At 40.7% G+C, this 11,956-nt stretch overlaps 1 protein-coding gene across 3 annotated transcripts in view; it reads right to left on the minus strand.

The window, feature by feature from the left end:
• Window positions 1–1,761: 1,761 nt before the first annotated feature.
• The window catches only part of LOC143897200 (latrophilin Cirl), a 470,740-nt gene continuing 460,545 nt past the window's right edge, over window positions 1,762–11,956 (minus strand). For all 3 annotated transcript variants that reach the window (XM_077405633.1, XM_077405631.1, XM_077405632.1), the window contains one exon: window positions 1,762–10,429. In XM_077405633.1, the coding sequence (XP_077261759.1) occupies window positions 9,542–10,429 (888 nt within the window). In that variant the 3' untranslated portion in view covers window positions 1,762–9,541. The remainder of the gene's footprint in view (window positions 10,430–11,956) is intronic.

Below are 11,956 nucleotides of genomic sequence, written 5' to 3' on the forward strand. Positions count from 1 at the left end.
ATAAAATTTAACATCTGTCCGATTAAATTGTGATTAGCTGCTTTCAATATGCTTTTATTCATTTATGTTTATTCCTTTCTCTCTGCATCCCGATTTGCAATATTATACTATAGCCCAGTAAAATGACAAAATCTTGAGGAAATGATACTGACTAGACTGAAACTTTGTAAACAGGCTTGTTTTAGGGTACTATTCAACATATTAAAAGTTCCCACGTGTAAACGCTATGTTCCGGGGAGGAGAGAGTCCAAAAGGCCCCAAAAATCAGTTTTTCGCAAATAACTCAGAAAATATCGACTTTACAGAAATTTGTGTAGATATAAAAATTGTAGCTTACAAAATTCCACACAATTTCGTTTTTTATTCAAGTCTGTACGACCAAATGGAGCAGAGATAGAATTTTTTTAAACATCGGTAGTTTTGCCTCGATTCGAGAGTCCATTTTCGAGATATTAGCGAAAAATGCGCGACGCGCGTATGCGTTAGCCTCGATTCGAGAGTCCATTTTCGAGATATTAGCGAAAAATGCGCGACGCGTGGTATGCGTTTTTGTTGTGTTGCAAAACTACCGGTATTTAAAAAATTCTATCTCTGCTCCATTTGGTCGTACAGACTTGAATAAAAAACGAAATTGTGCGAAATTTTGTAAGCTACAATTTTTATATGTACATAAATTTCCGTAAAGTTGATATTTTCCGAGTTATTTGCGAAAAACTGGTTTTCTTTTTACCTTTATTTGGACCGTTTGGACCTTTTGGACCCTCCTCTGCCCGCAACGTAGCGTCTACACACATGGGGACTTTTAATATGTTAAATATAGTACCCTAAAACAAGCCTGTTTACAAAGTTTCAGCCCAGTCAGTATTATTTCCTCAAGATCGACAAATTTCGAGTCATTTTACTGGGCTACTAACTTCTATCTTCAATTGACGCAGCATTTCATGGCCATGAGAGAGTGATCAATTTGCTCGTCGCAAATTGCTCGTCCAATGCAAATCTTTTGAATCCACGGGACTCTTCAGCTTCAGGCTCCTCGCCGCTGCACGAAACGTTAAAGCATGGAAACTTGGATGCGACGAAGTGCATCGTATCTCTGAGCGCCGATGTCACCCTCCTAGACAATGTTGATCAAACTATTCTACACGTTGCCGTATCGACTGGGCAATGCGGAAGCTGTTGAGTACATTTTGGAGCATAATCTGATCGACGTAAATTGCGAGGTTTCTTTTGAAATCATACAGCTGATGATATGCTAGCTCGTAGGAATAATCATAGCGACGTTGTTAAAATTCTCATTAGGTATGGCGCTAAATAATAAAATATTTGTACGTAATAAATACTTGTTGTTATTAAACAATTTTTTTTACATACTCTTGTAATTATTTAATAAATTGCACGAGTTAAACGCATAAGTGATACAAGACAACATTTTTATCACTTTGATATCGTTTGTGCGTCTCTTATATAACTATATATATATATATATATATATATATATATATATATATACATATATATAGTTATAATATAAATATATATAAATCTGTTTTTTATTTCTCTTTTAAAAAATGTTTTTCATGATTTTATTAAGGTAGGATTTTATTAATCTAATTCTCAATGGCTCTTACTGTAATTATGACTAAGGATAAAAGAAAGGCGAGTGAATTTTATTCAGAGAATGGTACACATTTATTTATCCTTTGTTTTTCCTTGTATCAGACAGTTTTAAAGAAGCATACAAAAATCAGGAAACGGAGGCTCTTATTAGTTCGGAGATACCTAGGCTTTAGATTCTTCTTCGTCCTCTACCCTTACCCTTCCTTCTCTTCGTTAAACTTTCTTTCTTTTTTAGCATGCGCAGGCAGGCGACGTAGTACAGAAAACTCATGCGTGTACTATTAAGTGTGCGCGTGCTTAAACCTTAGAACGCTAACGTAATTAGCAATTAGTATCAACATTTTGCGACATATGATCTCAAACAAAGAGAAAGCGATACAAAAGAAAATAATTTGCAGAAGTTTGAAAAAAAACTAACAATTACCGTAATAAGTAATTGCTCTTATTTTATTGCTAACGCCGGATCGTTTGAAATAAAATTCCTATAGATTGCTACAAAAGTACTAATCGCGATGCCACAAAGTGTTAAAAAGCTCTTATTTTTTTCATAAAACGTAATTGCAAAATAAAAAGAAAATATCGTTAATCGTCATTGATATAAACCTTATTTATGCATTAATTATGAGGAATATATCAATAGACAAACAAAGAATTGGCATCTGAGTTGAATGGTGAACCGATGGCTCTGATGATTAGCGTTCTAGCGTTAAGTATCGTTTACATCACGAAGGAAAAACGTAAAAAATAAAATCACAGAATTGTATGAATTATTTGCGATCGCGTGGACCTTAAAAATCCGTGATCTTTGCGGCTTTCTGAATTCGACGGCTTGGAAGAAGGATATGGCCGGAAGCGGATTAAGCCTTTTCCCTCTATTGACACATCTCTAAGTACCAGCAAACTTTAAATAGTAATCAGTCGTCATAGTCGCAGAAGAATTATAATATGGCTATTATTATTAACTATACTAAATACAGTATAGTCGTATAGCATAATGTAATACTATAATAGTACGCGACTATCGTCAATCTACACCGGATAGTATAGTCAACCGTCACTGTTACGCTGTTTCTGGGGCTTGGAGATGTCAATAGTAGGCTAAGAATTATTTAACGCTACCCGCAATTATTGCGCCTACTGCAGAAACCGTCCACTTTGATGCCCCATGCGACCGCAATTTATGTTGAAGAAATAAGTATATATATGAAATAAGTATAAAGTAATTACGCGGTGAACTCGCAATCTTCCATTCATTCACTGCAAATTACAGTATATACAGTATACGGGACGCAAATATTACTTCGTAGGAGGCTCCAAAAATGTTTCTAATCGGTCCTGGAAGGCGGCGATGAATCGACAGAGAATGAATTTCTTTTCTAGCTATGCCCGACGCATTTTCATTTCTTCCACTTCAAAAAATAAAAGCTTATCCGCTAAGTATCTCGCAGGACGAAGTTAGGAGACTTACGGAGAAGGGGGGTTCTAAGTAAAGGATCGGGAGATGGAGCGGATAATAAAGGATCTCGATTGAAACGATCAATAATCTTGCGCCTTTTTTTCTTACCGTGGGAAAGCTGGGCGGGAATAAGAAGAAGAGATGAAAAAAGAGTGGTCTCACGTAGGGAGGGGCAGGAGGAGGAAGATATTTACATTTATAAAACGGCTAAGGATAAAACATGCACTGTACATCGTCTGTCCGTATTCGATTAACGCCGCACACGCGTCCTTCCCTTATCCTTTGATCCTTTCTCGCGCAGCGATACACATGTGGACGAGTGTGCTCGACTACGTTTTGTTTTGTTCTTTCTTTCTTTTCGGTTTTACACTCGAGACACTCAGATCGTAATCCGTAAAATCCAAGATCCGCTCTCCGAACTTATTTTCGCACATAAAACTATATCTCTCGTAAGGTTCGCCTCGAATATAATTTTACGTTTAAATCGAGTTACAAGAGAGAGCGAGGCTCTAGATATAATTTTATACTCAAAACACCAGGATGGCCTCATATAGATTCTCTTCCTCGAGAGAGAAAAAAAGACCGTTTTAAAAATATAACATTAGATTTAAAATAAATATGAAAAATTCTAGCGAAAAATGCGAAAAGGATCACCAAGTAGAAATTTCACGTCCGAGATATGGACTTTGCGAGTTTCGATCCCAACTGTCTCGTTTTACCTCTCCGTCGTCGACCTACTTTTAGTGGAGTTTGTTATAAATATCCAACGATTACTTGGGTTCTTTAATATTTTACTTCCTTTCGCTTAGTTTATTTACACATTAACTAATACGCGTTGGGACTTAAGTTAAGATCCGCCATGCGCGCGTCATTCGCGCCGCGTCACCGATAATACATAATAGCTCGTAATAGCATCGCTACTTACTAGTAAACTTACCCTAGGTATGCTCTCTTTCCGCATGTCTATCGGTCATCAATCTCAGGGGTCTCTCGCATTCTCTCGCTATACTCTCGATCTCTCGCGCTCGCGCTCCACTTTACATTACAAGTATTCCAACATGTACAAAGCCCTATTTACATTTATGTACATACAGCTCTCTCGCACTCCGGAGTCCTTCGCGACATTGATAACGCTTCGCGTACGAACGTGTCCACGCGCGGTGTCCGTGTTCGTGCACGCGATGAAACTTCTAGTTCGGGACGTCTCGAACTGGGACGCATCCTCTGCCGCATTCTCGTCGCATGTTTAATTAATACTAAACGCGAATGTGCGCGCGCAAGTTTGGCGGCGAAAGTTTGCAGACGTTTGATTTTTCTCGCGCAAGATCGTCGCCCTTTTCGTCCATTAAAGATGCGTCGAGAATACGGACTATTGTCTCTCGTCTCTGACACGCTGTGATCGACTTTCGGGCCCACGGCGGCCTTTTTCCTCCCTTCCTAAGTTCGCACGAACGTCGAACGGATGGAATGTGGGTGCTTTCAACAATTGCCTGGCAATTATACGTTATGCGGCTGAGGCTCGTAATTCCCCCGGTCGTAGAAAATTATACACACAAGCTACCTCTTTCTGGTTTAATTGCTCTCTGGTAAATCAGTCATGGCGAAACTTAAACTCTAAAGCAGCTCGTAATCTCCGGATCGTATAATCGCAGCTTTAAGAAATGATCTGATAAAAAAATGCGGCGTTGAATCGAATTCGATAGTAAAGGGATGTCGGCATCCTTGATTATACGTATTAAAAGACTTTATAATATTTATGTTAGATAACATTTTTTCAGAGACGATTATCCCGATTGATTGACGTAAGAAAGTTCTTTTATAAAGATACAACTAAATAATAATGTTTCCCTATTTCACAATATTCTTCGCAAGGATTTTATCTAAAAAAAAAAAAATGGTTTTTATAACTCTGGTGATCTTGCTAAGTTACTGATAAGTCGTATTTATAACGTTTTCATTTAGTTTAATTTGTGTTAATTTATAAAAACTCACTTAAATTTTATCTTTGTGATATGACACGTGTCGCATTCATAGAGATTAAATTATTTATTATCCTGGTTTTCCGCGAAACTCACTAATAACAGATATAAATCGCCTCTGATAATATTCGAAATGCAATATATAATTTGGTCGTGCCAATTAATGTCAGATGTGAGTGCAGAGCTTTTAACTCTTATCTTATAAACTTTTACATAGCAAACACCATCTGTGAAGACTACCGATATGCTGACATTCCTCGTGTTGAGTGCTTTAAAAAATCATTGATGGACACATGCTTCGGAACGCCGGAATGAGCAATTACACTTTTTTTTTTTTAATTGCTCGGGACACATTTACACACTTAACATAGCTGGTACCCCTAATGCGATTATCACTATTACAATTCTCCTATATGCGTGTTTCTCATGAGCGAGAAATAAATCAAGCAACCACGAAGTCATGACATAGCGGACAAAGATACGTTAAACTTATCACACTTGCCGGTGCAATTTCCTCGTAAATTACTCTGTTTCGTGTTAAGCAAACAAAGTTAATCTTGTTAAATTAAATTCTAACTAAATAAAAATCTTGAACCTCTTTTAGATTTGATTATATATTCTTTCATATTAGGAATGAATTTGTATGTCAATACAAAATAAAATAAACGTTCAGATTTATAGAGGAATAAACGTTCTCTCGCACAAAGAAATTGTGATTTTAAATATTGGCAAGTATTTAATTATTATAGATATTATATAGTCCACTCAACGTAATTTCATCCACAATGTACCACATTTTAAGACCATCGAAGCTCGCTTTCGATACTCTTCTTCGGCGGACATTGTCCGACAAAGATCCTCCGTGGTTTCCGTCGTTGAAGACGACGAGGGACAGTTGGAAAAACGACAAACTCCCACTCGACACAATTTCCGCTCGCGATACAAAACACTCAGGGATGATAAAAATAAATAGCGCGCGCGCGCGGGATCCCTTGGTTACACGATTAGCTTAGCTCACGCGTTCTCACGTACACATACACGGTTTTGTTTTTTAAAAAATAGTAAAAAACAGTGACTAAGTGTTTTCGCGCATTTTTCCACGTCGCTCGGGAAATCCGCTTGTATCACTAATATTTACCCGCCCACTTACGATTCCTGGGCCCTTCTTCTTACCATTTCTCTCTCACGCTTTCTCTCCCCCTCACAATAATAATAATATATCCGTTACTGTATACATACATATACATACATATATATATATATTTATTTATTTAATCACTTTTTTATTTATAAAAATAATGTTCTGGGACTAAAACGCAACGTTCCAAAGCGGCGCGCGACGAGAAGCTGCCACGTACGACTGATAAAGGCGCTCCAGCCATTGCCCCTCGATTTCTCCTTTGTTCTTCCCGCACGGGAGGAAATCTAATTTCCGGCCATCAGCGCCGAGAACACGCTCGTTATTTTCTCGTCGTAACACAACTCGGCGAAAGCTCGCACGAGGAACGCACCGAATGTCAGGACGAAGCCTCGCGCAGAATCGGCTTCAGGCAGAATATAAGTAAGTAGCTTCATTTAGGTGGACAAATAAAAAAGATAATGCCAGAACGGACGTTTGCGTTGCAGCAGTTTATATTAATCGACATGTATCCTGGTGTTCTATATTCTAAAAAAAAAAATACTCGTATATAATTGGAATTGATTTTCTAATAGCCAGTTTTGTTGAATTATTTCGAGTGAAGAAACGTTATAAGTTGAGTTTTTAAAAGTTTTAATAAGTTATTAATGGTCTCGGGTACATAATTCATTTTTGTCTCCTTTGATTATAATTAATACAAGAAAATGGCCGCATAAATCATGTTACATCAATAAATATGTCAATAATATAGAAATATAAATATTTATAAAAATCAAGAAATATCAGAATAGCTTGTATCATGTTTTGATATATCCATATTTACAGTACCTCTGTACCTGAGTTCCCATTTTATAGATAAAAAAGCAATATTAGACTCTGTTATATAATTCTTTGTAATTTTTAATATTTTATATAAAAAGTGAGACAATTATTCTCAAGAACCGCAAAAAAATTTGGAAAAAAAAAAATAAAAATAAAATACTTAATCTTAAGCTGCGTATATGCCTGAAGCCGATTTATTCGAAATTCTTAAATAATTTACTTTAGAAATTTTATATAATGCGATTACCACGTTTGCCAGAAGGCGCTGAAATGAAGCAACGGATACCGTCACGTGTGATGAGACTGCTCCAGTTGTATTACTTTATGTCACAATACAAAAAAATATTCTCATTCGTGAAAAAAAAAAAAAAAAAAAAAAAAACATCATTATTTGTTTATTGAATTCTGAGACATTGAGTAAATTTCAATGCTTTTTTCGACGCGAAATTAATGTAATTGCCACAGCAATCTCACCTCAGATTAAGATACCGATTCCTTTATCGAGCCGTCGTCAATTCTGCGTAAGGATTGAGATACGGGCAATGTCGACTCTCGGCTTGTCGACGATACCGGCGCATCGTTAACGATTCGGCCGGCGGCGATATGTCTAGATCTATGTTACAATGTCTGGCTTCTCTAGATTTCGGATCCGCGCCGATCATCTACGCCTGAAAAGCTTTTGCACCGCCGAATACTTTTTACGGTATGCAGACTCGGAAGTGGCCGGACAAGAGACTCGGCTCGTCCGTCGCATTGCGGCGATACGAGGATACGGACGTTAAACGGGCCGTATCAAAGCCGCGGCTCGCCGTAACTAGATGCAAACGATACGTACGTCACGTTGTGATTTACACGCGGTTTACATTCGGCCACGGTGAGCCGCGTTTAATGCTACGATCAACACGACACCTAATATCGCCGGACGTGTGACGGCCGAGCCGTCGGGCTTGAATCCACTTTACCGCATCTGAATATACCGGCTTACGATACGCGGTTTGTGTCGTGTCCCGCAACCCTCCCCGACCCGTTTACAATCGTGCGGCGGTGTGGCACGGGTCCGGGAAGGGTTGACGTAGATGTGCCGAGTATCGGCGATGCTCACCGTAATATTTCCTCCCCCGAAGTCCGCCGCGCGCGCGCGCGAGGATAGGATTCGATCTCGGTAACACTGTTGCTGGATGTTATTGCCGTGTATTGGATGAAATGATACCCGCAGAAACGACGCGCAGCACGTATGCTTCCTAATTCGATATCGACGAGACATTGCGAATTTTATGAAAAACTGGAATCGATAATCAGCATACCTAGGAAGTTGAAAAATAAATATTTCCAGCATTTTCAGTTTTTTTCTCTTTCATATAAGACGACCAATATACATGCAAAAAAAAAGAAAACAGAAATAATATTCTTTCAATTAAAAAAATGTAAAAATAAACAAATACAAGCTATTTAGAGAACTAAATATAGCATTTATTAAAATAAATAAAAAGACTTGATTAATTTAATAAAATCGCAGCGGTGAAGATGTTGCGAGCACTTTAAATTCCAAATACTGAAATTTTTAGTATTTCTAAGAAAATGGCAAAGTTTTTGTAATAACGTAATATCTGTAATCTGTGCCAAACAGAAGTTAACATTAAATATCAATGCGTTGAATGACGTACGATAGATATCTTGCAAAAATTTCCACGAGCTGCTTTTCAACATCAACTAAGATAATAAAACTTTGGTTCGTTACGCTCGTATAAAATTTACAAAAACATCATGCTTAAACCCCGAATAAATCTCTTCGAAAGCCAATCTCCGCGCGGCTGTGCTTGCGGACTTCGCAAAAAAAAAAAACTTCCGTCTTCATCAGGACTCGTTACGTTCTGATCTTCTATTCGCGCACGCGGTTCGCCGATTCCAAACGCCCGATCACGACTTAGCCTAAACGAGAGGTCCGCTACAATTGTGTTATACAGAGTCCGCGTCCGCGGTGGTACGCACTCACCCGCACATGTACACGGTATACCTTAAGAGAGACGGGGGGCGTCTGTTGGACGATGTGACAGCCTTAGTTGAACGCTCACCGATCTCACACATCACTCTCTCACATTCTCTCTCACTCTCATCCTTTCTCTCCCTCCGTCTCGCTCGTCCGCGAGGAGACGTCCGATCGAATTTCCACCTGAACGGAGACAAGGGCGGCATTCCCTAGAACGCTCGCGATACGTCGATTATGGCTAAAACGCGACGATCTGCATCAAGACACCGTTGCGCTTACGCTTGAGCTAAAAAGCGGCACGTTCGTCTCCCGCGTGTCCTCTTCCCCGACGCTCGGCTGGGAGTACGCCGATTATTTTCTTCAGGAACAAATCATCGATACCATAACCACCGTCACCCCCATCACCATCACGTAGTCCCGAAACCGTCCAGACGGTTCGCGCCATGCCGGGAGATCGGCGATACCGTCTCCCAGGAAAGTCCGTCGTTCCTGCGCGAGGGAGACGAGGAAGGTTTCCCGGCCTGGGTCCTCGTTGTCGGGACCTAACACTCGCTGTAGGACGGTGGCGGCATTCCGCGACCCGTGTACATGTCCGTCTGCGGCTGCAGGTGACAAACGACGGTGTGCCCGTCCAGCACGGCCACCGTCCGCGTGTGGTCCTGCTGCGGCGGCATGCCGTACGCCGCCGGCAACCGCGGCAGATCACCGAGCTCGTACCTGGTCTGCTGCCGGCGCAGCTTCTCCCAATAGGCGTTCAGGGTCCGCTCTACGGCCGGCCCGTACTCCGTCGAGTCGGCGTAGTGCGCGAGATTACCGCCGCCCTGCCCGGGGCCGCCGCCGCCGCCGCGCTCCGTCATCGCCTGGTCGTAGTGCACCAGGTTGCGATCAGCGGCGGGCGAGTACGGGATCAACGGTCGGTGGTCGCCGTAACTCCTGGAGGACTGCCTGCTCATATCGCTCTGTCGACGGCCGTCCTCGTCGGACATGTCCGACACCTGGATCTCGCCGGCGCCGACGAGGCCGCCGATGCCGCTGCCGATGCCGATGCCGCCGTTGTTGCTACCGTTGTTGCCGCCGACGCCACCACCGCCGCCGCCGCCACGCTCGATCTCCTCGTACACCGGATCGTCCTCGTTGGTGAGGCCGCGCGGCAGGTGCACGTGTTGCCCGTGGTGACCGTGCAGCTGATGATGCCCGGCGACCCCGCCGTTGCCGCGACCGTCCACGATCTCAGTATACGTGTGGTTGTACGGCATCGCGGCGCGTCTACCGCCGATCGTCCTGGTGCCGGTGTTCATCTCGCCGGCGTCGTTCGGCCCGCGTCTCCTGCCGGAGTGGCCGAGCGTCAGGGTGTTGTGCGTCCTCGGGGAGTCCTCCTGCTCGGAGCCGCCGTGTCCGGAGTCGCGGGAGTAGGACTTAAAAGAAATGTTCTGCGGAAAGAGAGTTAATGGTTGATGTTAGAAGAATAGGCCAATGTACGTAGGAAGAGGCGGGTGGGATACACTTCCACGTCCATTGAATTCTTTGTTGACACAAATACGTTAAAATGATCATTTTTAAATGATTTTTAAAAATATAAGACATTCACGCGCAAACGACAGCAATGCATATCTGATAATAAGTGTTGAACATGAGCTATGTCTCAGATAAACGAAAATAATATTTATGAGTGAATAATAAGTATATTATACATAAAAAATAAAAGATGAAAATTAATAGCTTTGAAAATCGTATTAAAAAATAATTCAATAATTTATCACTATACCTGACACTTTTAATCATTCAAACGTATAGGATTACCGAACGAAAGTGTTAAATTTATGAAACTCACGAGGATATTTTGCACAATTGAGCCGATTTTATTTCATCGATCATCACTCGATCGATGGATTAATCAAAGAATGTTGAAGATATCTCTTCAAATATTAGCGTTTAATATTTATATAATAAAAAATAGCGCTACTTTCAAATGAAACGGCTCAATTGATGATCGCGCATGCATGAGAGGAAAGACGAACGAGAAAGTTCCACTCGCATTACACGAGGACCGTATTTCACGGTTAATCATCCTCCTCTCTTCATTGTGCAGCCAAAAAAATTAAAACAACACGTAACATAAACCAAGGCACACAAGGTGAGCTACACACAATTCATGACAGGATAAATGGAGCACTGTGTTCTGATATAAAACGTCATAACCGTGTATTCGCATTTGTTCCCGCGCGCCGGTCGCGCATTAGAATATGAAAAAAAAAAAAGAGAAAAGGGGCAGGGGCAAGTATACCGGAAGACATATGGCTTATTCCATAACATCTCCGTCTCTTTTGGCTTTACTTCAGCCGGGCGCTCATCAATCACCGCGTTTCGCTGTATCGGGCTAACTTAACGAGCATCGCTAAAAGTAAAAGTATAAAAACGAAGTACAACAGTACTTAAGTGCGTTTAACAAAAGAGTTCAAGATTAAGAACAAAACAGTCTTACATTAAATATATGCCCATTAAATAAGTCTCTTTCCTTTGCAGCAAAGGACATAAAAGGAGTTAATTTCAATAATTTATGAGATTTTATTACTCTTACATTGTATCTTGTAAATAAAGTAAAAAAGTTAAATCGTTTTCAAATATCATGATATAATTCTTTCTTTGTATTCAACGAACAAGTATCATCATTCTGTAACTCAAAGGTAAAAGAATAAGATAATTCATATTTGGATAGAAAATTTGCTCCGTCTTACTAAATTACAGAAAAACGTCGCTTGTTTCAGTCCCATTGATATATAACCGAAAAAGATTGGGAAGAGATTGCAAATGGAGGATTATGGCGTAAGCTATGTCGCAAACGTGAAAAATAATCTCGCTTTACACGTCGACAAAGTGTGTCTCCGCATCTCCATGCTCAATATTCGGATCAGGTTCACTCCTAGGATGCGTAAGGGTGACTAGGTGCTGTGCATGAG

The sequence above is a fragment of the Temnothorax americanus genome, unplaced genomic scaffold (genome assembly GCF_048541705.1).
Source record: "Temnothorax americanus isolate GAGA-0224 unplaced genomic scaffold, ASM4854170v1 Scaffold2, whole genome shotgun sequence".
NCBI lineage: Eukaryota > Metazoa > Arthropoda > Insecta > Hymenoptera > Formicidae > Temnothorax > Temnothorax americanus.